Source organism: Leptonotus elevatus, chromosome 12, assembly GCF_054856555.1.
Source record: "Leptonotus elevatus isolate MCC_2025b chromosome 12, RoL_Lele_1.0, whole genome shotgun sequence".
Taxonomy (NCBI): Eukaryota; Metazoa; Chordata; class Actinopteri; order Syngnathiformes; family Syngnathidae; genus Leptonotus; species Leptonotus elevatus.
Window position 1 is genome coordinate 6,059,796 of NC_141250.1, and position 26,387 is coordinate 6,086,182.

Consider the following 26,387-nt stretch of genomic DNA (forward strand, 5'->3'; position numbering starts at 1 on the left):
CACCTCTGGGAGTAGGCTACACAGTAAATTATGTAGTGTAAATTTGACTCTTTTAGAGTCATTTTTGACTTTATTTACATATGAAGATTTACACTAGGAAGAGAGTAATAAAAAAAAAAACGACCTTCAGCTTGGGAGACTGCCACACTACCACCTGAGCAATGCCCCTCCTACTGTTTGCTTGTTCACCAAGAAACCAAAGATCATTTTTGGTCTGTTGGAGTTAGGAAGATTCCATGCAATCATGGAGTGAGCTACAGCTGATATGAGCAGGAAGAAAGCAGGAGCTGCGTGGCTGAGGGAGCAGGACGGCTGTCTCCCAAGCTTAAGGTCGTGAGTTCGTTCCTATATTGAGTCACTTTTATTTTTTATTTATTCAAATTCTTAATTTTACTCTCTTCCAAGTGTAAATATTACTCTAAAACCGAGTCTATTTGGTCCCTATCTAAGTCAAATGGACTCTACAGAATTTACTGTGTATAATAAAAACTAAGACTGTCAAAATGAAAGTGTTAATTCTGGAGATTAATTTACATTCTTTAAAGCATTAAAAATTCAACTCATTAACACAAATTAAATTAAACTGATTTAGTTTGATTCAATTTGTGTTACGGCCTGTATCCTGCACCCAAACTTAGCCACTGTTGCGCAAATGGACAAACATGGACTATAGGCAGTTTTACTTGCTTGATGCTTGTTGGAAAACTCTCAAATACTGTTTATCAATACAACCAAACCTGGAAGTGAGACGTTTTGAGAATTTTTTCTATGACAAAAAAAGATGCCCGTAAAGTCAATTTTGATCATTTTGTTCAACAGTTGCATTTTACAGAAGAGGAATTCTATCCTAGGAATTCTATTCAAGGATCAAAGAAAGCATCGATTCTAAATATGGTTTGTCTTTGATGATTTTACATTAATTCCAAGATTTTACTCAAGACATTCTGTTACAAGCTTTGTAGAAAAAAAAGCAGATGTAGAAAAGTACAATCAATCGTGATTAATTACGGAAAATGTTGCATTTAATTAATTTAAACATTTTAATCGCTTGACAGCACTACTAAGACCGTACGTGCGTTTTGGAAATATATAGACAGCTCAAAAGTAACACATGAAAAACCTGTTATATAATTTAAGTTAAATATTTTTTGAAGAATAATAAATGATTTGATATTTTTTATTTACAATATATATTAATGCCATATTTGAAGTAAAACATTTTTCTGTGAAAATATACTGTATATGGCGCATTTTTGTGTCAATTTTTATTGATATTATATAACATCATAATGATGCCAAACGTATTATTTTCAAATAAAGCATTAATGATAGAGCCAACTTAAGTGTGATGATAAATATAGAAGCTGAAATTAAGCTCTCGGAAAAGGGTCTGGCTTATTCACCCATTTTCATAACGCTTGTTCACATTAGGGACACAAATAAGCTGCAGCTTCAGCCAGCTGACTTTGGGCATGAGACGGGGCGCATCCTAGATCGGTCACCAGTTAATCACATATAAACACTTATATTTCCACCAATAGATGATTTAGTCTGTAATCAAGCTAATGTGCATGTGTTCATGATATGGAAAGAAGCTGGAGTAGCCAGAGAACCCTAAACTCCAGAACTGACACAGCTGTGTTATCAACCATGATGCCGAGTCCAATAACAGTGCCTATAAAACACCACTAGGTGACAATAATGATCACACCTCCATCGTCCCTCTCAATTACTGTACGCATCTGATACATAATGCGTCTTCAAAAAGTAAGTAGTTTGACTTTATTTTAGTCGTGTTTTAGGATAACTCAATTTCCTACTTGTTTGACAGTTAAAAATGCTCAAATGTTACCTCTCTCGGCTTGCTCTATAATGTGCCGCAAGGCTCTCTTCAGACTGTTGGCCCGCAACATCAGCTGCTCCCGACTTTTGAAGAGCGACTGCGGGAAAGCGCCACCACTGCCACCTTTCTCCGTCTCTTCTTCTTCCAGCTTCTCTTTCAGCGCTGTCAGGCTCTCCTCGCTGGCGGCCTCCTCTTCCGCTTTCTCCTCTTCACCCTCCGCCACCTCCTCCTCCCGCTCCTCCTCCACGATAGGAGGAGTGGCGTGGGGCAGCGGCGGCAGGGCCTGGCACTCCGTGTTGAGTGTTTGGAGGAGGGAGTCCAGTTTGTGGTTCAGCACGGCACACTAAGGAAGTGACATACAAGCAAATTGAATGCAATGGATATAGGTGTACCTAATGTTGTGACTGTAGAGTTTTTTTTTTTGACGCACCTTGAGAGACATGGCGTCACACTCCTCGGCATTCTCTGTGCTTTTTTCATAGGCTTTTCCTACTTTGGTGACAAAATCCTTCACTGTTTCACACAGGATCCTGAAAAAGGATGTTTGTATCAGAAATACTGAAAATTAACATGTGAAAGCACGGTATGAAATGTATAAATACCACCAGATGAGACCGTTCACAGCAGAAATTGGAGTGTTGAATTATTGGTGTTAAATATTTAGGAGTTGATTTCAACAACCCAGAGTGTATTTTTAACCCTATCTGATCAAAACGGCGGTCATTGTAGGTGTTATGACAGAGCTGATTTATTTAGTGTTAAACCAACTATGCAGAGAGTTAATCAAAGTAAGCTCCGCCCACTTGATTTGAACAGCTCTGCCGCAGAGACCCCTGGGAGTGCTAAGTATTGATTACAGTTAATGTACCTGTTGTTTTTATTTAATAATATTATTTTTAAATGTTAAACAATCAAAGACATGTTAAATTAACAGTTTTAGTGTTACTATACTACTACGACTGAAAGTGGTAGTGTGTAAGATGATTTCTTGTCTCACAACAGCAACAGGGAGAGAATTGTCATGGAATGGCTTCACACTTAAAGTGAAGTGAGTACAGTATAATCATAATAATTTTGAATGCTTCAGATGACAGGTGCATCCAATAATTTTTTTCCGTATTTTGTGTATTTGTTAAAAGAAAACACTAATATAAAGGTAATCAAAGCTAATTTGTGTAATGGTTGTTCCTGCTGTGAATAAAAACAAATATAATCAACTGGATTATTTTAAACACTTCTGGATATACCGCCACCTACAGCGGCGGAGTCCCCTCTCAATATTTGCAAAAGAAGAACAGATGAAAACGGGCATAAGTCGCATGTCCATTTTGCGCATTTTCACAAAATTCCCTTAAAAATGTCGAAACATTTGGATGGAAACCTGACTAGTGTTACCTTGTTAATTAACTGGCACATTTAAAAAGGTTAACTTAAATATTTAAAAAGTGTTAATTCAACTCTGTTGAGTGTGGAGCTACATAAATCCATAAAAAGTGTTGAAATTAACTCTGTGGGAGTCAACACTCGACTTACCTAGTATGGATTTGCAACAGTGTGGTACTTATGCAAATCAATCAATTAATAAAAAATACAGTACAGTAATCCTTGTGAATGCTACTTTTTTCATTGGCAGGTATGATTGAACTCTAACCCTTCTGTAGTGGCAAACATGACAGAAAGGTAAAAACAACCCAAACAATTGATGTTGATTGCCTTGTCTGCTAGCTACCAAAGCTTAACTTTTATTTGAAGCTTATCTAGATTGCTTCATAAAAATACAGTACTCCAAAAAGTATGATGCTTTAGTTTGCACAACAGCGCACTACAAATACATATTAAATAAACAGGTTTCAGCCAACATGCATCCAATTGCACCACGCTCATCAAGACATAATGGCCGACCGGCGCCGACCCGGGCGTCTCAGTGAGTCACTTACTTGGCAGAGGAGATGACCACAGAGTGCTGCTCCGAGTTGAGGATCTTGGTGAGATGAGTTGCCACGGAATCTTCGTAAGCTGAAATGTGAAACTGCAGTGCATGTAAATGATCATTAGTACATCTTCCATTTGCGTATCAAAATGTAACAAAGCTACACATCTGTTGGTGTCCAAACCATACACTACCTGGCAGCCATCGGCACCCTCGGGCGTGGCAGGGCAGCTGTGCTTGGGTGGGATTTTGATCTCATAGGTCATGATGCTCCAGCGATCCAGCATCTTGGTGCTGGCGCGCTCCAGCTTCTCCAGGGTCTGCGGTAGCTGCGTGTCGTCGTCGCAAGACGGGCCCCAGCCCAGCACGCGCGCCAGGTCGTTGCCGGTGCCCAGCGGCAGCACTCCCAGCTGGCACTGGAAAGCATTGCAACAGCATTGAGTTGGCCTCGTTTAGTATAATTTTCTGCAACAGCTTTGCAATAACTATATTAAAGCTGTCTAATAGCTGCCGTGAAAACCTGAAAGTAATTGAAGCCCACCCGAAAATTTTTGGAATTGTCTATACAGTAAATGTCACAAGTTGGCGACAAAGCACTTTTTTTTTTACATTAGAAAAGGCAATGGTCTGATTGAAGAACACTCTCCCTCATTTCAACACAGTTCTTTGGCACCAAGATACCACAAGATGGTGCCATAGCAATTATTTAATATTATACATGGCTTTGGCTTGAGCACAAAAATAGCAAATTATTGAAATTTTCAATGGAGAACAGATAATAAACCAAAAACCCAAACCAAAAAATGTAAATAAAATAAAAATCAGCACCTAAGTGAATTTCCAATTGCCAATATACGGGCATTCACTGAACTTTTATGGCTATAGGTAAAGGCAAGGCAGCTTTATTTATATAGCGCATTTCATAAACAAGGTAACTGTGCTTCACATATTTAAAAGTACAATATTTAAAGTATTCACAAACAAAAGAGTTAGGCAGAAAAAAAAAATTGTTTTCAGGTACATTGCTGTATACATGTTATACAAGTACAATGGAAAGTATAGAGTATAAAATGTACCATATTTCCATAAGTAGCTTGAGGGATTTATTTACTGATACTAAAGTGAAGATGAGAAGCGACATCTATTATTGAGAAGATATCTACAGCAGTACCCTTACTTGCCCCAACTTACGAGTTATTTGAGTTGCAGGCTATCGCTTAGTCGATTTTTTTCTATGTCTGTCTTTTTTTTCTTCTTTTTTTTTCTTTTTACTATGGGCAAGCTTCAGATGTTTTCAATATTTTAAGTAGTTTTTATTATGATACAGTAAATAAATATTTTTCATTGTCTTAATTAGGATAATTATCTGTTATTAATTATTATCTAATTAAGTGTAACTTTTGATGGATGCAGACATTCTTTATTTAATGGGCATAAGGCTGTTATTTTCACAAACACATTTGTCATATTCTACAAAACATAAGTTAGGTCAAGTGAAAGCGGAGTTTTAAAAAAACACAAATGCAGTATTTTGGACTGAGGCATGAATTGATTAGCCACGTCATCTGAGAGATTATTTACGTGGCTCTATAGGTGCTGTTGTGTTGTTTAGCAACATACTTCAAATTGGCTCAGGAGTGAATTACACCTTTTATAATTACTACCGGGAAACTATGATACGTATAGGGAGGGGCTCTATGTCTTCAGTCTAAGGTGGATGACAATTCTTTCATTACCTGCTTGTGTAGGTTGAGTTTGTCGATCTCCGACAGCACCCAGCCCACGCTGCCATCACCGCCACACACTAGGATTCGGAAGTTGTCAAACTTCTGAAACAGGCGGAGACTGAAAAAATAAGAGTATGTGAACATTATTGGAAATGAAATTTCCAATATACTTTATTCTTTGGTAAGTGTTTACCATATGTGCATATACTGTACACTTCTATGTGTCTATACATTACAGTATACACATTCATGAGACACTAAGGTCGGTACACTTGCACAAACATCTGAGATCTAACAATGAAGCTGTATTGAAAATTCTGCATTTACATACAGTAGATAGTAAACCTCAGTTTTGACACTTTTATTATTGTGCAGTTGTAGCGAACAAAGCCGTCTTTCAGTTTGTCCCGCTCACCCAAGGTGCGGCCCGCCATTGACCAGGTCAAACACTTGTGCTGGGTTGAGCAGCTGCTTGAAACGCCGCAGGAACTTGACTCCTTGGTTGTCACCGCTTTTGGAGTTGACGAAGACCAAGAGGGGACTGGCGCAGGATGGGGGACAGGTGGCCTTCCAAAACCCTGATGGAAAATTTGCTCTGGGTCATTTTTTCCCCCCATTTTAAATTATGCAAGTAATTAACTGATTAGAAAAAGAGGAGGATGAGTGTGTGCACTGGATAATTTTTTCGAAGATGTCCTCATAACATTAAATGTCAAAAAAATTAAAACATAACTTTAAATTTGGTGGGCAAAAAATATTGATCACAAAAGCCTTTTGAATTAAGCGATTAATCGTGAATAATCAAAACTCTAACATGTGACTAATCTGATTAAATAATTTAATCGTGTGACAGCTCTATATATATATATATATATATATATATATATATATATATATATATATATATATATATATATATATATATGTATATATGCATAGAGAACTGACCCGTGCAGAGAATACCTAATATTTAGACGTCCACAATGAGCATTCCACTAACGTTTGTTTCTTTGGCATCACTTCACTCAAGGATGGATGGATGGAGGTGGGGCTGAGAGGAGAGAGAGCGATGGAGGGAAAGGGTAGTCACGATGCTCCAGCACGTGCTGCCGTCTCTCCCGCCAGCCAATTACGAGCAATCCCCCCCTCCGCATCGGGGCACACGGGGGCTCTGGCACGCGAGAATGTGAAGCGAGAGAGAGAAGGTATTCAAAGTGACTCGCCCACTTTGAGATTTCCACTTATTCTCCTTCTGTTCAATAGGATTCCCCATCATCCCTATCTCTGTCGCCATCGACCACTTAGCTGATGCAAGGCTTTTTACACACTCACTGTTGTGTGTGTGTGTGTGTGCGTGCTAGTGCGTGCCTGTGTGTTAAACAGTAATTCAAATCCAGCTCTCATATCAGGTGGTGATACCCATTGAGAAGGGCTTTGTTTACATAGCACATAGAGTTTACATACAGCAAACAGTGTCACGTGGTTGGTTGTGATGTTTTTTTTTTATGCTTGGAATGTTTAATCATGATTTGACACTTTTTGTATTAAAATGTCATGCTTGAGGTACGTGTAACTGTACTTCATTTTGTTGAGTCGATTTTTGATAACCAAAACTAGCGCTCGGACTCGCACCAAAAATCTGCATTCGCCATTCGTGTTTACATCAGCGATTGATGTTGGAATCGATTTGTGCTTTTCCGAAAAACAAAGAAACAGTTATACTCCAACAGATGAAAACCCCAATTTGATTAAAATGGTAAATGGAGTGCACTTACAGTATATAAAGCACTAGATGTACATCCTATGGTGAGTGCCCACAGAGCTTTACAAAGCCTCATATTCACCTACTTATTAACATAATCTATAGAACTGTAAAGTACAGCGGCAGGCAACCACCAACTTACCGAACGCTGGTGGTTGTTCTCCTAATGGCTTTCTTTAACCAGGATGCCTCGCCGCATTCTGAGGGCTGAGCATAGCGCCTAAGTTTGAAGCAGCAGATTTCTGGTCATACTTCTTCCAAGTATTGTCAGAGTATTCATCCGATCGTTTACAAATTTGAACCAAAAATTCTAGAGACGGGTGATGCTAAAATGCAAAGCTTTAGAGTTTTCAGCATGGTGTGCGCGCAGACCATGAGGAATTACTTTTGACGATTCACTATTAAAAAAAACTAAGCTATACAAGGGGATGTTAAAGTTGTGCATGTGTGTGTGACCTACCATCGGAATCAATGCTGTTGAGGGCCGTCGGGGGGATGATGGAGACTTTGCACTGACCGAGAGGACACTTGCGAGGGTACAGGTCCATGCAGGCTGTGTGTACCTGGAATTACACAAACACAGGATTCAATACTTTTTGATTGTAAGATATATTCGATATATTATGTGCAGTATTACAAAAATGGCCCTCCTTGAGCTTGAACTTATCATGGTGGAGGGGTGTGTGTGTGTCCCAATGATCTTAGAAGCTAAGTTGTCTGGCAGTAAGCCACTGGCAGGGTCATCCATGGTAAACAGCTCTCCTTCTCTGCATGGAGAGGAGCTAGATGAGGTGGCTCGGGCATCTCATCAAGGTGCCTCCTGGGTAGGGTTTACCGGCAGGAGGCATCAGGGATGACCCAGGACACCCTGAGAGCCTACAGTATGACTCCCGGCTGGCATAAAAACAATTTGGGATTCTCCTGGAGGAGCTGGACGAAGTGGCTGGGGAAAAGAAAATCTGGACTTCCCTGTATAAGATGCTGCCCCCACAACCCGACCTCGTAAAAGCAGAAGAAAATGGATGGATAAGAAGAATATGTTTTGCGTGCAAGAGAGAAAATGTAAGATGCAGTTTTATTTATTTATGACCTTTTTTCCATGTGACAGATGTCTTACCATGGCTTTACACCAGAGGCAGCGCCAGTCCTGCAGCCTCAGCACACTGCCGCATGTCTTGTCACACACGGCACACTTGGCACTGACGGGCAGGTTGCCCTCTAGCCACTGGTGAGGCATCGCAATCTGTTGGTCACACATACGCACGTTTTATGACCACAGCTAAACATTATCACGTGGTCAAATAAATGACTATATTGTGATATTATTTTTGTTTCATGATGAGTAAGCCTGCTCAGTGGATTTCATACAACACTCATACACACTTACCCCATCCTCATCCTCAATGATGTCCTTGCCAATGGAGGCCAGCGTGGTCCATTTGCAGTTGTTAGTGGCTCTAACTGCGCAACGTTTGTGGGCCTTGAATTTACACACTGAAATGCCACCCAAAAGGTTCACGCACACATATTATGAGTGTGTACATTTTCATTATAGTTAACATTCAGAAGTGTTGCATTTTTCCTGCAATTGGTCCCTTAATTAATTTTACAGGGAAGTCATAGTCATGTCATTAGGTACACACACAAAATCTAATGGTATGCAATTTCAATACAGATTATGTTTATTATGATGGTTGTAGTTTGCAGCAATGAAAATTTTTATTTGCAACCTTCTCCTTTAAGGAAAAGTTAACTATTTATTGAACACAATAGCATACATTATTCAGCCAGTAGCAGACTACAGATACTTGAGCACATACTGCACCAATTAATGTACTTGATTGACAGGTCTAGCAGGGCATTTTTCCAGCTGGAAGCCTTCATTTACATATTTTGCCATTTTTTTATTTATTCAAATTTGTCAGGCGTGCAAACAAATAGGGCTACTCCTATTTTGGTATGTCAAATTTACATGTTTTTCTTGCTTTTTTGGGGCTTCAACATCAAAGGTTATGAACCCCCTGGGTGAGATACAGTTAAAGGATCTTTGTGCAGTTTGTCACTTTTTTACTCATGACTGACACCTCTGGTCCAAAGTGTAACTGCAGCATCTGTGTCAGGCTCGTTCATGGTGCGCGTGCGAGTACGTGCACGATCTTAAAGCGACAGCCACAGTTGACAAACGCAGACATGACTTCAAATGAGGTAAGAAAAACTCTGCCCCTCCTCAAAGAAACTTTGGAGTGTGCAGGGTCCGCACACTCTGCTATAAAGGGAAGATAAAAGCTGCTAGGTGCAGTCAGAGTAAAACAGTCAGGGCTCTTTGTACTCATCTGAGCATTGGTGGAGCATGCACAATGTAGGGAAAAATAAGCATGTAGAAAAAGCTTTTAACATTACCTTTTTAAACGGCACAATGCAGCTTTAAGCAATAAATACACTAACATCAATTGTTTTATGCATGAAGAGATTGAACAACACAAGTTTAATGTGCGCACCGAAGGCTGCGCTGATCATGAAACATTCAGATAATGTTTCACAAACATTTGCCACCTCACCCCCCCATTCCCAAACACACATGCTGGTCATTAAGTGAACGTAAACAAAAATTGTGCCTTAATATCCGGGAGCAGTGATCAATGTTTCAAGTCTAATCAACTGCTAAACATTGTTAGGAAGCATTAGCAGTGCATTAAAACAATGCACAGAACATGATAGCCAAAACATCCTTTCGGTGTGGCATTCAAATGGAGACTTTATTGTCTGTGTGCGCGCGCACGATTCTGAGTGTGTGTATACACGAGCACGGTGTAGCTAAGGAGCACAAATCAATCTCTGCCTCGACAGCCAGCCAAAGAAATCGAAGGGAAATCCGAGTCGATGATTGCTGCGAGAGATTTGTGTGCTCCTGTCACTTTCACTTTCTGATTGTCTTGCTCACGCTTTTCCTCTCTCTTTCTCTCTCTCACCAATGTGAAGTACTGCTACTATAATTTCTTAATTTTTAGCTTAACTTAAACTTCCCAAAACTTAAAAACACGTGTTAACATAAGATGCAAATGTGTCATTAGTTAAATGTAAGTAAGTGTGCCAATTGTGCAGCAATAAAGTCTTCACATACACCACCAGCGGCCGACACATGCACCAATTCTCAGAAAAACATCAGCTAAATGAAAGACAAAAGGATGTGCGGCTCTGCTTCCTGCCACTAACACTTTACGGCAGTGAGAAATATAGCGTGGCGTCACTGACGTGATCATCTGCTGGCAGATTATACTAACGCAAAGAGACGTGTGAAAAGCTTGAGTCATGCTCATTTGACACGCGACGGCCAGCAGGCAAGTGTTGACTGCAGGTCACATTATTATTAACTTCAAGACAAAGTTTGTTGGAACATGGCAATGATATCGGAAGTCATTCTTTTCCGACATTCAGTGAGGAAAAGAGGAATGAAAATGATAAACTGTTGAGTTGATTATTAATTTCTGCAAGGAGCTTTGCTTAACCAAGTCGTACTCCATGTTGTGATTTTGCTTGTGTAGTCAAACACGTTTTTATACGGTAACTTCTAAGTAGCTGACAGTTTGACTGACAAACTTTGGTGTGTTTGCCACATTGAAACATCGGCAACAGTCACATCAGTTGCCTAACTGTTAGTTAGTTAGTTAGTTAGTATGCTGAATCACAAGGAGAGAAGGTGGGGCTAGGGATAGCCTAAGTCATATCCAAGTGTTGAAAGTTTGTCATTCCAATGCACAATGTTCCCCCGCTATCCTGTCACCAATTACAAAAGTCTGTGAGTAATCAACGGCCCTTAAAAAAGTTTACAATCGTGCATAGATGGTAGATAGTGGCAAAGTACTTATATATATTTTTGTTTTGGCCTTAGGACAAAAACAGCGTATAGTAGGGCTGTGCATGTATCACTCACAAATCTGTTTGCCTGCGTTGCGATCAAATTCACCATAACTGCATTAAACTACCGACGCCATTACTTAGGCATGGTTCCAGCAGGAGCAAAGTTTAGACGACTTTCGTTAGATGCCCTGGGCGCATACCAAAGGAGCCACCCTTGGTACGGCGAAAGACCCAGCATGGCACAGAGAGAGATGAACCACCAAGGCTTGTTCGAAAATCAGGATACGACAGCATTTATGCAAACGTCATCTACAAAAATAGAACCCTGTGTACAGGGCAAAATATTCCACTATGCAACATGAAAAATTAAGCTGTATAACACCACAAACTACAGTCACATGATCACATTGTTAAGTTATTACCAATACTAAGCATTCTTACTTCTGTAAATAAATAATTCACTATGCAAGCCTGTTAGTGATTCTCATTAGAGTGTGCATGTGTACCTAATAAAGTGTCCCGTTTTTATTATTCACATAAACACAACCATTGTGGTTTTTTTGTTTTTTTTTGTTTTGTCACATCCTTGAAAGTAAATGTGTGTTTTGGCATGTGTTTACATACCTTCGCAAGAGAGGCCGTGAGACGTGACCCCAGACAAGCTATCTTTGCAGACGTTGCAAAAGGTGGGCCGTGCGTGCGAGCAGGCGTACCAGTTGTGCATCCCTGAGAAATGTTCCACATTAAACTGAGCCGTCTGGCAAAGAAGAGGTTAGAATAGGTTGGCAGCACCGGGATAGCGGATACAAACAAACAACAAGGCAAGCACATTGCACATCATCGTCCTAGCAATACAAGATTATCTGTAAGAATACTGTCATGTTTTGGCTTTCAGCTGTTTCTGTTTTCCCTTGCAGTTGCTGGGGAAACAGCTGGAGGGCGGATCCTGCCAACACACCTGCTGCCCATTAGGTCATCAGGCCAAAATAAAAGACAGAGAGGAGTGTCGGGTTATTGCTCCGTGACGCTATTCACCATACCTGACGTTGTGATACTGCTACCTTTCTAGCGGCAATCTTTCCTGGTGTTGTGGACACCACTAGTGATTTGACTAGTAGCGTTTTTCGTTGATCTACTTTGTATCCCACACTCCTCTCTGTTTTATCCGCCCTCCGGCGTGATCTTGTGTTTTCTTGTTTTTGCCCACGACATACACCTTTTCTGTAGTAAGCTTTTTGTCCACGTGCTGTGCGCTTTTTGTTGGTTGATTAAAATTGAGTTACATGCATCCCTGCCGTGGTTCTCCTGCCTTCCTGCATTTGGGTCCTCCAACTCCGCATCGTGACAAATATGAGATGAGCATCCATCATCAATCAACGAATCATGAATAATTTTGCCAATAATAGGAAATTTGATGTCTGGAAGTTACTCAGACATGATGGATTTCAGCACAGGATCAAAACCAGCAGAGACGCTGTTGATTCAATCTCAACTAATTTGCTGTGTAAAATAAAACAACATGACATCAGCTGTGGGAAGCCGAGCTGTGCATAACTCTTCTCCTCAATATGACACTAGTATGGAAACAGGAGTTCAGAAAATAGAATAACTGATTCATTGAATTCAAATTTTCTACATATGCAATCATAAAAATGTAGTTAAATCCTCAATGTTAAATTATAATTCATTCAAAGAATAGAAATGTAATTGTTGCAAAACTGTGGCTTTAAAAAAAAAAGTGATAAGGAGCTAAAATATTTCCCCCTGACTATATTGTTAAACTAACACCAGTATCTTATTAACAAAAATATATTTGGAATCAAATGTATGAAAAAATTTGTTCCCTGGTCCCAAGAATGTTGCATTATAGTTTGAAGAGCTTTCGAAAATAAATAACTTTTTTTTTGCGGGGGGGGGGGGGGGGGGGGACTTAATATATTCACTCCAAAGTTAACAAAAAACAAATTCACATAATTAGAATTCCATTTAACAACCAACTATCAATAAAATTCAATAACCTTGACAGCAAGTAAATAGTGTGTCACTAAATTATTTAGTGATTAGACAAGTTTGTCCATGAATGAAATGCACAGTTGCAGACAGCCAAAATGTAGACCACCAAGCATCCTTTAATAGTATGATACTGTTTATGCATCAGCTTTATTAGGTATTCATTTAACAACCCTGGATACTAAATGCAATTTCTGTGTGCATGTGCCTAATTTAATCAAAATTGAAGAAAGTGATACAAGTCTAAAGTAGTTACAAACATAATTTGAATGAGCCAAATAAAACTGTGACACACACACAACAAAAGTCTAATGAGTGTCACTATGCTAGTCAACGATTTAACGAAATGGACACCTGTTCAGCAAGAGCATCCTCTAATGGACGTCCCCATGTAAAAATGTGTGCGTTGTGCTCGCAAATATTACTTTCGCTTGAAACTTGCTTTGATGTACATAGGCGCAATTAATCGCTGTTGCCGTCTTGTACTGTTGTCGCGTGCGTGTGCATGTGCGTACGTACCCCCTGTGCGAGCTCTGGGGGTGCAGCTGCATTGCAGTGTAGAAAACAGAGTATGCTGGATGGAGGGGGGGGGGGGGGGCCCTTATATAAGATTTCCCTCTAAAATTGCGGGCGCTTTTGCATGTGACGCTGCGCTCCGACACTGTCAACACGCTTATTTATTATTCAAAATCGAAAAACCAGCCTCACAAAAGTGTTCCACATTGGTGGTTAAAAGTTCTTGTGAGTTGTAGAACATGTCTTATTATAATCAACGTGTGTTTACATCTGTGTGCTTTTGTGATGCGCTGCTGCTCTGGGACTCTCACTTGACTGTCACTAAAAGGTCAGACGGTTCCGAACGCATCAAGTCTCCGGTAGAGTTCCCCCTATTGTTAACTAAATACATTTTCCATGGATGTGTGTCCTTACCTCGTAATGCTCTCTGGACTGGACGGACTTGAGCGAGCTGATCCAGTCCTCCATCTCTTTCCGATTCTCGGCACAGAGAATGAGCCTACGGAAAGGGGTGATCACCTGGAAGAGAAGTGAAAAAGTGGAGATGAGATGCTTCTCTCGCCGCCAGGCGACTGAGAGGAGAGTGTGTTTGCCTCTGTTTTTAAGGCAGGGAAAAAGATGAGGTGCCCCCACCTCCCTCTATCCAACCCATCTCCCCTCACTCTCTCCCTCTCTCTCTCTCTCCCCCTCATTAACGCTTGTTCTCTCATCCCCTAACACCTTCTTGAGTTTGCTCCAGCACAACCCCCCCACCCGCTTTCTCCTTGCTCTTAGCGCTTCACACCGCTCTCGGCTGTATACGTGCTGACAGGCGAAGAAACGCAGTAAAGGAGAAGAGCTTCCACCCACCCCCTTGTGTGTCTGTGTGTGTGTTTAAAGTCTCCCCGACAGATACACGACACAACATCTCAGCTCTACATCACTTATTGATGCGCTCCCTCATCCCGCCACACTCTTCATCTTCTCCCTGTGACTTAGCGATATTACTGTCTCAATAAAAAAACACACACACACACATTTCCACAGAAAAAGAAAGATGCTCCAAATTACTGTTCCAACTCTACCCCAACAGTACAAACCCCAATTCTTAATGGAGTTGTAAAAAATGTAAATAAAAACAGAACACAATGATTTTCAAATATTTTTCAAACTATACCTGTATTCAATTGAATACCCTCATTTTCTTTATTTATTTAATAATTTATTAGCATTTAATGTTCAAGCTGATGAATGTTACCATTTAAAAGCACTTTGAGGTTTGATGTCAAATATAAAGTGCTTTACAAATAAAATGTATTATTATTATTTTTATTATTATTTAAAAACAAAACAAAAAAACTCTCAGAAACGCCACCAAGGCCCAAGTTCGTCTGAGATGGATTGACGCAAAGTGGAAAAATGTGCTGTGGTCTGACGAGTCCACAAATCTGTGTCATGTCATACAGTCCAAAGAGGAAAAGGACCAGATTGCTATCAGCGCAAAGTTTTACAAGCCAGCATCTGTGATGGCATGAGGTGAGTTATTAGTGCCCATGGCATGGGTAACTTGCATATCTGTGAAGGTACCATTAATGCTGAAAGTTACATACAGGTTCTGGAGCAAAATATACCACCATCCAACTACGCAATGTCTTTTTCAGGGACGTCCACAATTATGTCGGCAAGACAATGTCAAGCCACAATCTGCATGTGTTACAACAGCATGGCTTCATAGTAAAAAAGTGTGAGGCCCACAGAATATTGTGTTCTGTTGCTATAAAAACATGGAACCTACCAAAAGAAAGAAAGAAAGATCAAAGTCTGTTCTTTCATCAGGAAAAAAAAGTATATTTCTATCTGTTTCCGTTTAGCAGCAATTAGCATTAGAATATAGCTAAGTTTCATCATTCTTCACAAATCTATATAGAATTGTGAGTAAATTAGCTTTTTTTTTCAACATGGCCCTGGTTGATCTCTTTTGCTCTGCTGCCACCTGGCCGTTTGTGTAATAGCTACCATTTCTACAACCGTTCTTTGCATTTGAGAGGCTGCATCAAGGCTTTCTGTATGCTCTAGCATTAAAAAAAAACATGAAAAACATTTAAATACATATTTGGGACACTTAAAACATTTAAAATAGAACATATTTATACGTTTTTGGGAGTAAATGAGTTAAGTACTTTTTAAAAATGTGAAGACCCTAAGATTCTACCAGTACCCGCCTAAGTATCAAAGTGAATGGTCATATGATTAAATGATTGCAACTAGAGGAGGTTTTACCCCAGTGCCTTATAAGCCTTACAACGGTCACACCGCACGCCGTACTGACAAAAAAAAAACAGGGACAAGAATGTTCAAGAAAGTTGGACAAGGTGCATTTGTATAGTGTGAGTATTCTTTATCAATGCAAAAACACAGATTTGTTTATGCTCCGACACAAGATGAGTGAAGCATAAAATCAAATCAAGTCAAATCAACACACATTTGTTCTCACTAATTTACCAGATACTGTTTCAAAAAGAGTCTTCCCATTGATTAACTACAATCTAAGCAAGCACCCACTTCATTTTAAAGGACACCTACCATACCTATTTAATGCGTTGATTGAGGAAGCTGAGGTCAAATGTCACAGTATCTTACGGGGTATAATTTCCAGCCTTCTTTTAATAGCAAGGGGTTAAAAAAGAAATGCTATAGATTTTGAATGTTACCCCCCAAAAGCTACTCCAGAAAGCTGGGGTCATATGACACAACAATACATGTCTGCCATTTAATCACCATCAGCCAACCATGCTACAACTGTCCCCTTGAATGTGCCTGATTCAGCACTGATGAATAAGCGCCACCACCGTTAGAAAAAAAACCCCAGCACCTCATCAATCACTTTAATCACAATTGCAATCAATCTGTCCCAGGAGCTCTAATCAATATCCGCTTACATCTGAAAACAACCTGTATGTGCTTGTGTGTGTATGTGATCATTGCCCTTTAATTGCCCTCCAGGCTAACCTTGTTAGCATTTTCCCTCGTTTATCATGTAAGTGGAGACGGCGACTTGCAAATTACAAAAAGTGCATTTGTATGTGTTTGTTTGTATGATAGCCCACCAATCAGCCCTTTTCACAATGTTTGACTATTTAAACCATTTGGTGGAAAAGTGAGAACATTTGCTGACCAAAAATGAAATGCTTGTGGTCGTATCATCCATCATCTGTCACAACAAATCCCGAAATAGTGTTTCGTGCATGGCAGGTCCCCTTGTGTTATGGCTCTTTTCCTCCTGGCAGGTCAAGCTTGTAGGTGTGGCTGGCGCTAACGAAGCACACCTGGATTCTATTGGTAATCAGCCTCTCCATAAAAGCCTGGCCTGCATCCGAAGATACACGCTATTCCCTAGTGCACTAGTATAAGATAAGGTACACCTTTATTTATCCCACAGTGGAGAAATTCACAGCGTTACCAGCAGCAATACACACCATCACACATCATATATAAATAATATGTATCACAAAAAATACTTCACATCACACCACATCAATGTACCGAGAGTACAGTAAAGTCTAACAGCAGCGGGTAGGAAGGACCTTCGGTACCTTTTCTTGTTACAGCGTGGGTGAAGAAGCCTAGCACTAATGGTGCTCTTCATGGCTCACTCTGTTTTGTAGGGGTGTTTCAATATTCCAAAGAACAATTGTAGTGTACTCAAAATTACACACAATGCACTTTGAAAAGTAGTGAACATTTATTGTTAATTAACCAGTTGATATAGACCACAATGCATTGCAAGTATGTATGAAAAAATAAATGGCGGGAGTGGCAGCGCAAGCGTGAGAACCAAAGCGATACAATAAATACTAAGGAAATAATTTCTTTGATTTAGTTGAAAATATGTACAAGGAAATAAAATAAAGTTTAAAAATTTTGGCTGCGATTGGGTGGCGACCGGTTCAGGGTGTACCCCTCCCATTGACAGCTGGGATCGGCCCCAGCAAGCCCGCGACCATCGTGAGGATAAGCGGTTCGGAAAATGGATGGATGGATGGATAAACAGTCAGAGATTTATGCGCCGGAGCGTCATGACAGATCTGGTTTTACGGTTTTACAGTATTCCTGATGTTACCTGAGTGAGAAAACTGTCTGTTCTGGACTTTTGTTTTCATCACAGTTCGCCTTGCAAAGAATCCTCCAGCTAGCCATCCCTCTCTCTGCCTCGACCACCTGCATCCTCACCCCCACCCCCAGCACTTTTTGTCAATAAACTGTTGTCTACCATATTACCACCATTGTCCATCTCTGCTTTTTGGGGTCCAGACTATACAAGCCCTAACAGAAACCCTCAACGTGTTTGTGTACTTCACTGGAGTCACCTATTTCTCACATTTTTTATCAGTCCATCAGTGACTATTTTGTCCTTCAATACACCCTGGTAACATTTCATCTCAAGAGTAGGGCACTGCAACAAAGTGGCAATCAAACACAATTTGTCGTGAGTTCCTCAGGAAATTGTGGTCCATTCATTTTCTGAAAAATGTTAAACCAAACACTTCTTTGTAGCAAGAATATATAGTAAAACACTGGTATGGATGAATGTGCAAACATTTCCGCAAACACACCTTTACCACATCAAATTCCCTTCTAGTCTCGTGGCTAGGTGTCTGAATTATGTCCATATAGTTAAAGTCATTGACTCATTTTGCATGGTCCAACAGTGTCCAAAATGACAATTTCTCGGACAGAATTTAGATTGGAGTTCCACAGGGAAATATTTTAAGTCCGTTCAATTTCTATAAAGGCTGACCCTTCCTTTTCCCTGTAAGAACATCATGTATAAGTTGATATATTGATACATGAATGACAGTGATTTGTAGGGATTGACCAATTATTGGCTGGGCCGATTATCGTCGCTGATATTCAGCATTTAGACAAATATCGGCATTGGCCATTTTGAAGAATCATACAACCGATAATAGATCAATTTAAACAAATGTTTAGGGGGGAAAAAATCAGGGAACTAATTATTACAATTTTCATAGATGCCTCCAATCCTGGGAACTCTCTGCACCTTCTGTTTTTGAAAATTAAAACTAAGGGAAGTAAAATTTTAATACTTCAGATATTTTGGAATTTAAAAAAACTTAACTGTAGCAAACAATAAGGAGCTATTTACTTAAGTTTTTATTTAACTTTTTAAAACATGATACTGCCCCTGGAAGATCCTTGAACTTTTTGTTACATTTTTTAAAACAAAGATGATTTTGTAAACTCCCAATATTTTACGAACTCTAAACATTGTTCAATAAACATATGCTTAAAAAAAAAAGAGCTGGAGTTTGTATTGTTAAATTTGTGATGATTTTTTATTTTGTAATTTTTAAATACACATATTTTCTCTTTTAGTGAAAATGAATATCGGCTCCAAATATCAGTTATCGGCGTCCTTGACTACTAATAATCGGCATAGGTATCGGCCCTGAAAAAAACACATCGGTGTATCTCTAGTGATTTCTATCGCCACAAATTTTCTTATGGAAGTTCACACTTAAATTGCTACACATTCCCAAAAACTTCTTCACAAAAACTTATTGTGGCTGCAAAGGGAGACCCCGCTCTTCATTTTCTTCACATTTTATTTCCTATCCCAATACATATTGTGTCCTGTTGCGATGCTTACTGCTAGGCAAAGGCATGAGTTATGCCATTGAATGTGTGTGTGTGTCCTGTTTTCCCTGCTGGTTTTGGTTTAAGCGCTGGTGATTGGTTGCCGGGGGAAACAAGAACAGCCGTTTCCCAAATTGGCTACAGGCATCCCTCAAACGTGGAGAACCTCCCTTGATGACTGACCTTCACAACTGTGCGTGTGTGTGTATGTGCGCGCGTGTGATTGTGTGTGTGTGTGCATGTCTGTGTGAGAATGTGATGTGAAGCCTCATTACTATCGACGGCGAGGAACAACACAACACAACACTGACGCACGTGCACAAGCCTTAAGGTGCATTTCTGTGATTTCAAGAGGGTGACAGGAGCAGCCCAAGCTGATCCAATCAGAACGAGTGAGTCAGCGAGAGGAGGCGGATCTTCCATACAGAGTTTGTGATGGGGATTCGGGTTTGGTGGGTTGGGAGGGGGCTTGAGCCCTCCTTCTCACATGGACTGCAAGGTGCTTCGTCTCTGCGCCACAGCAATGCTGCTTCATCAAGTATTCACACCTAATCTTCTTTCTCTATGGTTCTTCATTGGGTGCTCATTTACATAGATAGATATTAGAATGACGCTAGAGACTTGTAAATATTGGAATATCATGTACAGTATATCAGGGTCTCAGAGGAGTCTTTGGCAGTGTTGCACTCTAGAGCATTTATTTTAATTTTATTTTTTTGCCTTAATCAAAGGCATTCAATGTGGTCTGGTGTCTGAAGTTTGAATTTGGGCTCCGGGCTTCCTGTGTGCAGATTACATGTTGACCTCGTGGGTTTTCTACAGCTATTCCGGGTTACTTCCACATTTCAAAAACATTGCATGTTAGGGTGATTGAAGACTCAAAATTGTTCTTAGGTGTGAATGTGTGCGTGAATGGTTGTCTATGTTTGTCCGTATAGAAAGTGTCCGCACTAATCCAATGTGTAGCCTGCCCGAAGACAGCTGGGATAAACGTCACGAGGCTAGAAATATCAAATCAACTTAATTCGGAAAGCAACCTTGTAATTGTATGTATGTAATGGGTTTTATAAAATAATAAAAATATGCTAATACAATGAATTAACAATTTGCTTGCAACTGTCAATCAACTGTTTTTATTTTGTAAATTAACCTCGTGTATAGTAAACTGTATTTTATAGTCTAGAAACAATACTAAATAGATTTAAAAAAAAAAAGATCTAACGTTAAAGCTGCACTTTGTAATAATTTGGCCCAAAATATTTTTACAATAGTTTTTTTTTATTTGACCATTTATGATTGAAACATTTTTTAATTAGTAGATTAACACCTTAGTTACAAGTTATTCATTACTCATTAATTGATGGCTACTACTACAGTGAAGTCAGTTTTGCAAATCACCATGCTGTCAATGATCTCCATTTGAAAGTCTCGCAGGTATAAACATTCTACTACAGTAAAGACTTGGGTTAAAATGTTATCTCTGGCTCTGCTTCAGCAACACATGCCATGCAGCACACATGCACTTGAGCCTAAACATCTTCATGGCACCTTAAAGCCATCAAATGGCTCCAGGCAGCACCAACCTGCACAGCGGGCGCCGGCACTCATCATCACAGGAGCGATGGAAGGATGGACGGTTCACAAACAGAAAATCTTTCTCGATCCAGTATCTGCAACTCTTCTCGTAATGAAGTCTAACGCCCACCGCCGCCGTCGGCTAGCGTAACTCTCGACGCACGTGTATTCGACCCCTGCCGTGTGTTACCTTCCACAATGCAGACAGCCACATAGCATCACTGCAGGATTTCCCCTCCTGTTCTTTTTTGCCTCACTGTGCCTTCGCCACTTCCCCCTCAGTTGTAGCCCCCACCAATCACACTTTATGTCCTCACACTGGAAACTGCATTCTATTCTATTTTGGGTTTTCTCCTTCATCATTATCATCAACATCCAGAACCCCCACCCTTAATGAGATCCGGATGCTCAGCGTCCATCTCCATACTCACGCAGGCATTTTTATTAAGTCTGCTGCACACACACATTTGAAGACACACTCACACGCGCTGCAGATACAGTTCATCTCATTTACGAATACAGCCGACGACAGGTCATTCCCATGCAGGCATTTCAAAGGCGTATGAAGCTAAAAATAGCCACACACACTCCTCAGGGCACTGTTCTCCCAACAACAACTCCCCCTTACCCCTCTCCTCGTTTCTTAAAATAGAATCACCCAGGATGAGTGAAGACATTTTTAGAAGCCGTCTATTTTTTATCCTCACTGCTGATATTTCAGGTTTGTTACATCACACACGGTGCTTGCTTCCAGGAAATGTCAGGTGTGCTTCCCCAAGTGAAGGGGCCCAAAAAAGATAATCTAAAAATACGCCTGAAATATTTTAACTCTTGACAATCACCCACAACATGATGGAATTCTCTGTTTTACACACATTTGTAATACCTGAAAAAAATTGTTTTTATCAATTTGTAATTATTTAGGCTTTGGGTACAAACCTATGCAAGAACAATATTCAATTTCAAGCCATGGATTATTTTTTTCTTAAGAGGAAATTATTTCATCAAGAATCAAGAAATGCATTTAGTTTAATTAACACACGTCATACATTTTCTTTAGTCAAGAGTAGAACTCCACCAAGGCTTACCCCGGTATTAACAATATGTTCGCTTTCTGTCAGGTTTGCGTGGGGGGTTGAGGGAAGGTGGAACCAAATGCAGGGAAGCAAAGGCAGCAAGGCAGTGATGAAGTGCAAAGGGTTTTTTAAAACAAAAACGAAGTGGTGAACATGGCACTGGCAGGCAAAACTAAAACAATAATGAAAGAGATAAACTTGACAAGCGACGTGCCGTAGCAACAGTGGGTAAACGACAATGACACAAACTGAAAAAAAACTAAGGCCGTCCACACAAAAGCCCAATTCAATTCCTCAATTAGACACCAGTTCAAGAGACGAACTTGATTCTCCAATTCAAGAGGCAGATCTTGTAAACGCCATTCATGCTTTTTCTTCCGGAAAGGCATCGGGGCCAGATGGGTTTGGCTGTGAATTCTATAAGGCTTTTCAGAAATATGTGATTCTTCTTATAAGAATGGTGAATGAATCAATAAAATATAAGAGGCTTCCTAATACTCTCTATGAATCAAATATTTGTTTAATTCCAAAGAAAGGGAAAGATTAAATTGACCCTACAAATTACCGACCTATTGCTCTTTAAAAAAATGTATAACTTAAGTGTTGGCCATGAGGCTTGGTAATCATATTTCTAAAATTATACATCCTGATCAAACAGGATTTCTATCGGGCAGGTTTCTGCTTAGTAATGTTCGATTACTTTTGAACACATTATATTCCACTCAAAATGATACACAAGTTTCTGTACTATCTTTGGATGCTCAAAAGGCATTCGACCAAATTGAATGGCCATTTTTATTTGAAACATTAAAACAATTAGGAATTGGGGAACATTTTATAGAGTGGGTCAAGATAATTTACTTTAAACCGGTGGTTTCCGTAATTACTAATGCAGATAAATCTAAATCTTGGGGCATTAGACAGGGTCACCTCCTTTCTCCTCTTCTTTTTAATATTGCTTTAGAAGCGCTTGCAATAGGAATTAAGAGTCATCCCGGTATTCATGGTATCAAATTTGGGACTTTTACAAATCTTGTGAGTTTATAAGCAAATTATTTACTTTTTGCTTTATCTAATCCAGTGGTATCCATCCCAAATTTGTTGAAATATGTTAAGTGGTTTGGTAAATTGTCGGGGTACACCATCAATTGGGATAAAAGTGAATTTATGCCTCCAACAAGTAATTTGAGTCAGGGATTTTTGAACTCTTTGCCGTTTGGAATAGTTACAACTCATTTTACTTATCTTGGACTGAAAATTTCAAGAAATCCTAAGAAATTATTTAAATTAAACTTTTTGCACGCTATAAATAAACTTAAAAATAGTATAAGAAATTGGAATTTGCTTTCTCTTTCATTGAAAGGTCGTATTAATGCCATAAAAATGGTTATACTTCCTAGCTTTCTTTATCTGTTTCAAAATCATCCTATATATTTTCCATTTACATATTTTACAGTTAAAATTAATTAATTCATTTTGGCAAATAAGCCTCCTTGTATTTCCAAAATTAATTTACAAAAAGATAAAAAAGGTAGGTGGTTTAGGTCGTCCTATACTTAAACACTACTACTGGACCGCTAATTTGAGGGCCCTTATTTTTTGGCAGTCGAATACCAATATGGAAGACCAAAGTCATATTAACCCACTATGGGTAAAAGTTGAATCCTAGTTGGCTTCAGGTACATCCCTTCCAGCATTGCTTTAATTCTTGTAGTCAATTACCTATTAAACGAACAGTAGGCAATTTCATTCTTAACATTTCCTTAAAAATTTGGATACAGATTAAAAAAAAAAAAACCTTTGGGAAAAAAATAATAAAAAATCACATTTAAACCTGGGTTGATGGACAGTGTTTTCGAGGATTGGAGAGAGAGAGGACTTAATACTATAAATTATGTATATTGCAACAAATGAATAGATTTTCTTCTTTTTCTGAACCATTCACATTTTTTTCACTACCTCCAAATGAGACATTTTGTGCAGGATCATATTTCAGAATTCATAGCCAAACCGTCATGCAGCTTTTATGATTTTTTACTTCTCCAGCCACAGTCAAAACATTTGATTCCTCGCTTTATTAGTGTTTTTAAAACACCGGTGGATACCAGTTGTCTTAGAGGAGCCTGGGCTGTAGATTTAGGTGTTGATGTTTCAGAAGAGTTATGGAAGGAGGGACTGGTTAGCATACAAACATGTTTTATTAACTCAGGTACAGACTAATTCAATTCAAAGTTTTACATAGGATTCATGATTCCAAAACCAAGTAACTAAGTAACAAATTTCAATCTCTGTCTCCTTTGTGTGATAGATGTGGCACTGCTGAAGTCTCAGTTGCACATTTGTTTTGGCGTTGCCCTGTACTGAATATTTTTTGGTCTGAAATATTTAAATGGTTTTCCAAACAATGTAAAATAGTGGTTCAGCCGGATTGTAAACTGGCAATATTTTGTTGTTTTGACTTGACCGAGACACTCCCCTTTCACCAAAAGCAGGTTCTCAAGATCGGTATGGTTGTAGCTAAGAAATTAATATTACTAAATTGGAAAACTCCACAAGCCCCATGCTTCAAGAGATGGCTAAATGAAATGACACAGTATGTAAGGCTGGAGCGGATTCGCTTTGATACAAATAATTTAAGAGATACATTTGTAAAAGTGTGGGAACCCTTTTTGACACTACTCAATTGCTAATTATGAACCACCAAATATTTGATTAACTAGTCCCTAGTGTTATAAACTCTGTCGCTGTCCGTATATTTATATCTACATTTAAATTATTTCGCTTTGTGGGCAAATTTTTGAATATGATGACAATCCAAATAGTGGATTTTTTTTTTAAATGTTTTTGTTTTCATTTTGTGTTGTTTTTTTTTCCTCTCTCTTCTTGTTTTTATTCTATTGTATGGGGGAGGGAAAAAAAGTAATATATATATATATATTTATTAAAAAGCCCGTTTCAATGTATCCACACAAGTTTCTTACTGTTTGGGCAGTTAGTTTACACGGCGGCGCCGTTTCCGAGCTTGAAACCGACCACATTTGTAACTGGGCTCCAGAGTGGACAGATTTCAAAACGCGCTCTGCACGTTCCAATGTAGACAGCATATGCGGGATACTCCTTCAGTGATGACATAGTGGTCGCAGCTCCAGCATTGTCGTATTTTGATGACATATCCAATTCTCGCGTGACCACGCGGAAACCGCCAGTCTGTCAACAACAATGGCGGATAGCCGTGTCGTAGTCGTTTTACGCAAGTTTCTTAGTTTTTACAGCAAAATAATTTGCGTGATGTTGTTGTACATGAATCATCCGCCATTGTCACTTCTCCTGTGTCCGTCTCGCTGATCTGTATATATTACTGGATAGCCGATAGCCCATACACGCATTGTTAGCCGCTTAAGCAAAAGTGCGGCCATCTTGCTCATCCCATCTCGAGAGCAGACTACTGTACTACATACACATATACATACAGATTAGACATATACAGCTCGTAGGCTCTTAGGGCAGGGGGTGGTCACTATTAATAAGTTTTAAAAAAGTGGACGGTATGTATTGCTCAGTTCCTTAGACCCCAATATTAGATTTGGCAGAGTCATCTTTTGTTGAATTACAGTTATAATTCTTTAATTAAAAAAATAAAAGTTTCCTCCTGTAAACATCATTAAGCATATAATTTATGCATGCATTTAAGTTGTAAAATGTCTTTAGTCCTCTTGTTTATGTTTAACAAATTTAAAACATCATAAATCATGCTGTTTCTACTAAGTACTGTTTCAAATGTTCTCCAATTTCGACACTGTGAATGTATAGGATCGTATGCCGAGAAACGTTTTTTGGAAGGAGTAATATGGCGGCCTCGCGACTTCAAAAGTCTTGGCCTATCACCTACCCAGTAATATATTCAGATCAGTAGTTCGTCTTCATTGATTCTTCTACACTTTCTATTGACAAACTTGCGCATATGACTTATATGACTATTTGCCCTATTGACGCAGAAATGATCGAGAATGCTAAAAATAAATATATATATTTTTTAACACACATTTTGAATGTACAAGCTAATTTTCTGGGTATGTCCTGAACTCCCCCAGCAGCTTTTGTCTGATTCTGCCCACCTATATACAAACATCTGCCATCTTATGATGTTACAAAACAAAACAACAACTAATGATGATGTTGACTTAGTGGTGCCTTGCATGCCCTGGAGCACTCAACAAAAACACTGTCATGTTTTTAATTAGCATCTCCAATGGCTGACAAACCAACCCTCTGCAAGCCATTTCTAAACCGTTCACTTTGTTTTGACGATGAGCAAAGGCAAGAACTGATGCCCGTTACTTTGCTTTGGTAAACCAAGTAATAGCATATGCACACACGTACATATCTTCATTCGGACACGTGTAGCATAAAAAAATTCCGGTGCTAAGGCTGTCTAATAATGATTGTTCATGGT

At 39.3% G+C, this 26,387-nt stretch overlaps 1 protein-coding gene across 7 annotated transcripts in view; it reads right to left on the bottom strand.

Annotated features, from left to right (window-relative positions):
- The window catches only part of dgkh (diacylglycerol kinase, eta), a 73,565-nt gene that overhangs the window by 22,808 nt on the left and 24,370 nt on the right, over positions 1 to 26,387 (bottom strand). For 5 of the 7 annotated variants that reach the window (XM_086091057.1, XM_086091055.1, XM_086091058.1 and 2 more), the window contains 11 exons: positions 14,061 to 14,165; positions 11,745 to 11,877; positions 8,650 to 8,756; positions 8,380 to 8,505; positions 7,723 to 7,825; positions 5,916 to 6,078; positions 5,510 to 5,618; positions 3,968 to 4,189; positions 3,781 to 3,872; positions 2,274 to 2,373; positions 1,853 to 2,186 (listed from right to left, as the gene is read on the bottom strand). In XM_086091057.1, coding sequence (XP_085947183.1) covers positions 1,853 to 2,186; positions 2,274 to 2,373; positions 3,781 to 3,872; positions 3,968 to 4,189; positions 5,510 to 5,618; positions 5,916 to 6,078; positions 7,723 to 7,825; positions 8,380 to 8,505; positions 8,650 to 8,756; positions 11,745 to 11,877; positions 14,061 to 14,165 — 1,594 coding nt within the window. Of the gene's footprint in view, positions 1 to 1,852; positions 2,187 to 2,273; positions 2,374 to 3,780; positions 3,873 to 3,967; positions 4,190 to 5,509; positions 5,619 to 5,915; positions 6,079 to 7,722; positions 7,826 to 8,379; positions 8,506 to 8,649; positions 8,757 to 11,744; positions 11,878 to 14,060; positions 14,186 to 20,866; positions 21,088 to 26,387 lie in introns of those variants that run through there. The other 2 variants (XM_086091059.1, XM_086091060.1) reach the window with 2 other exon arrangements.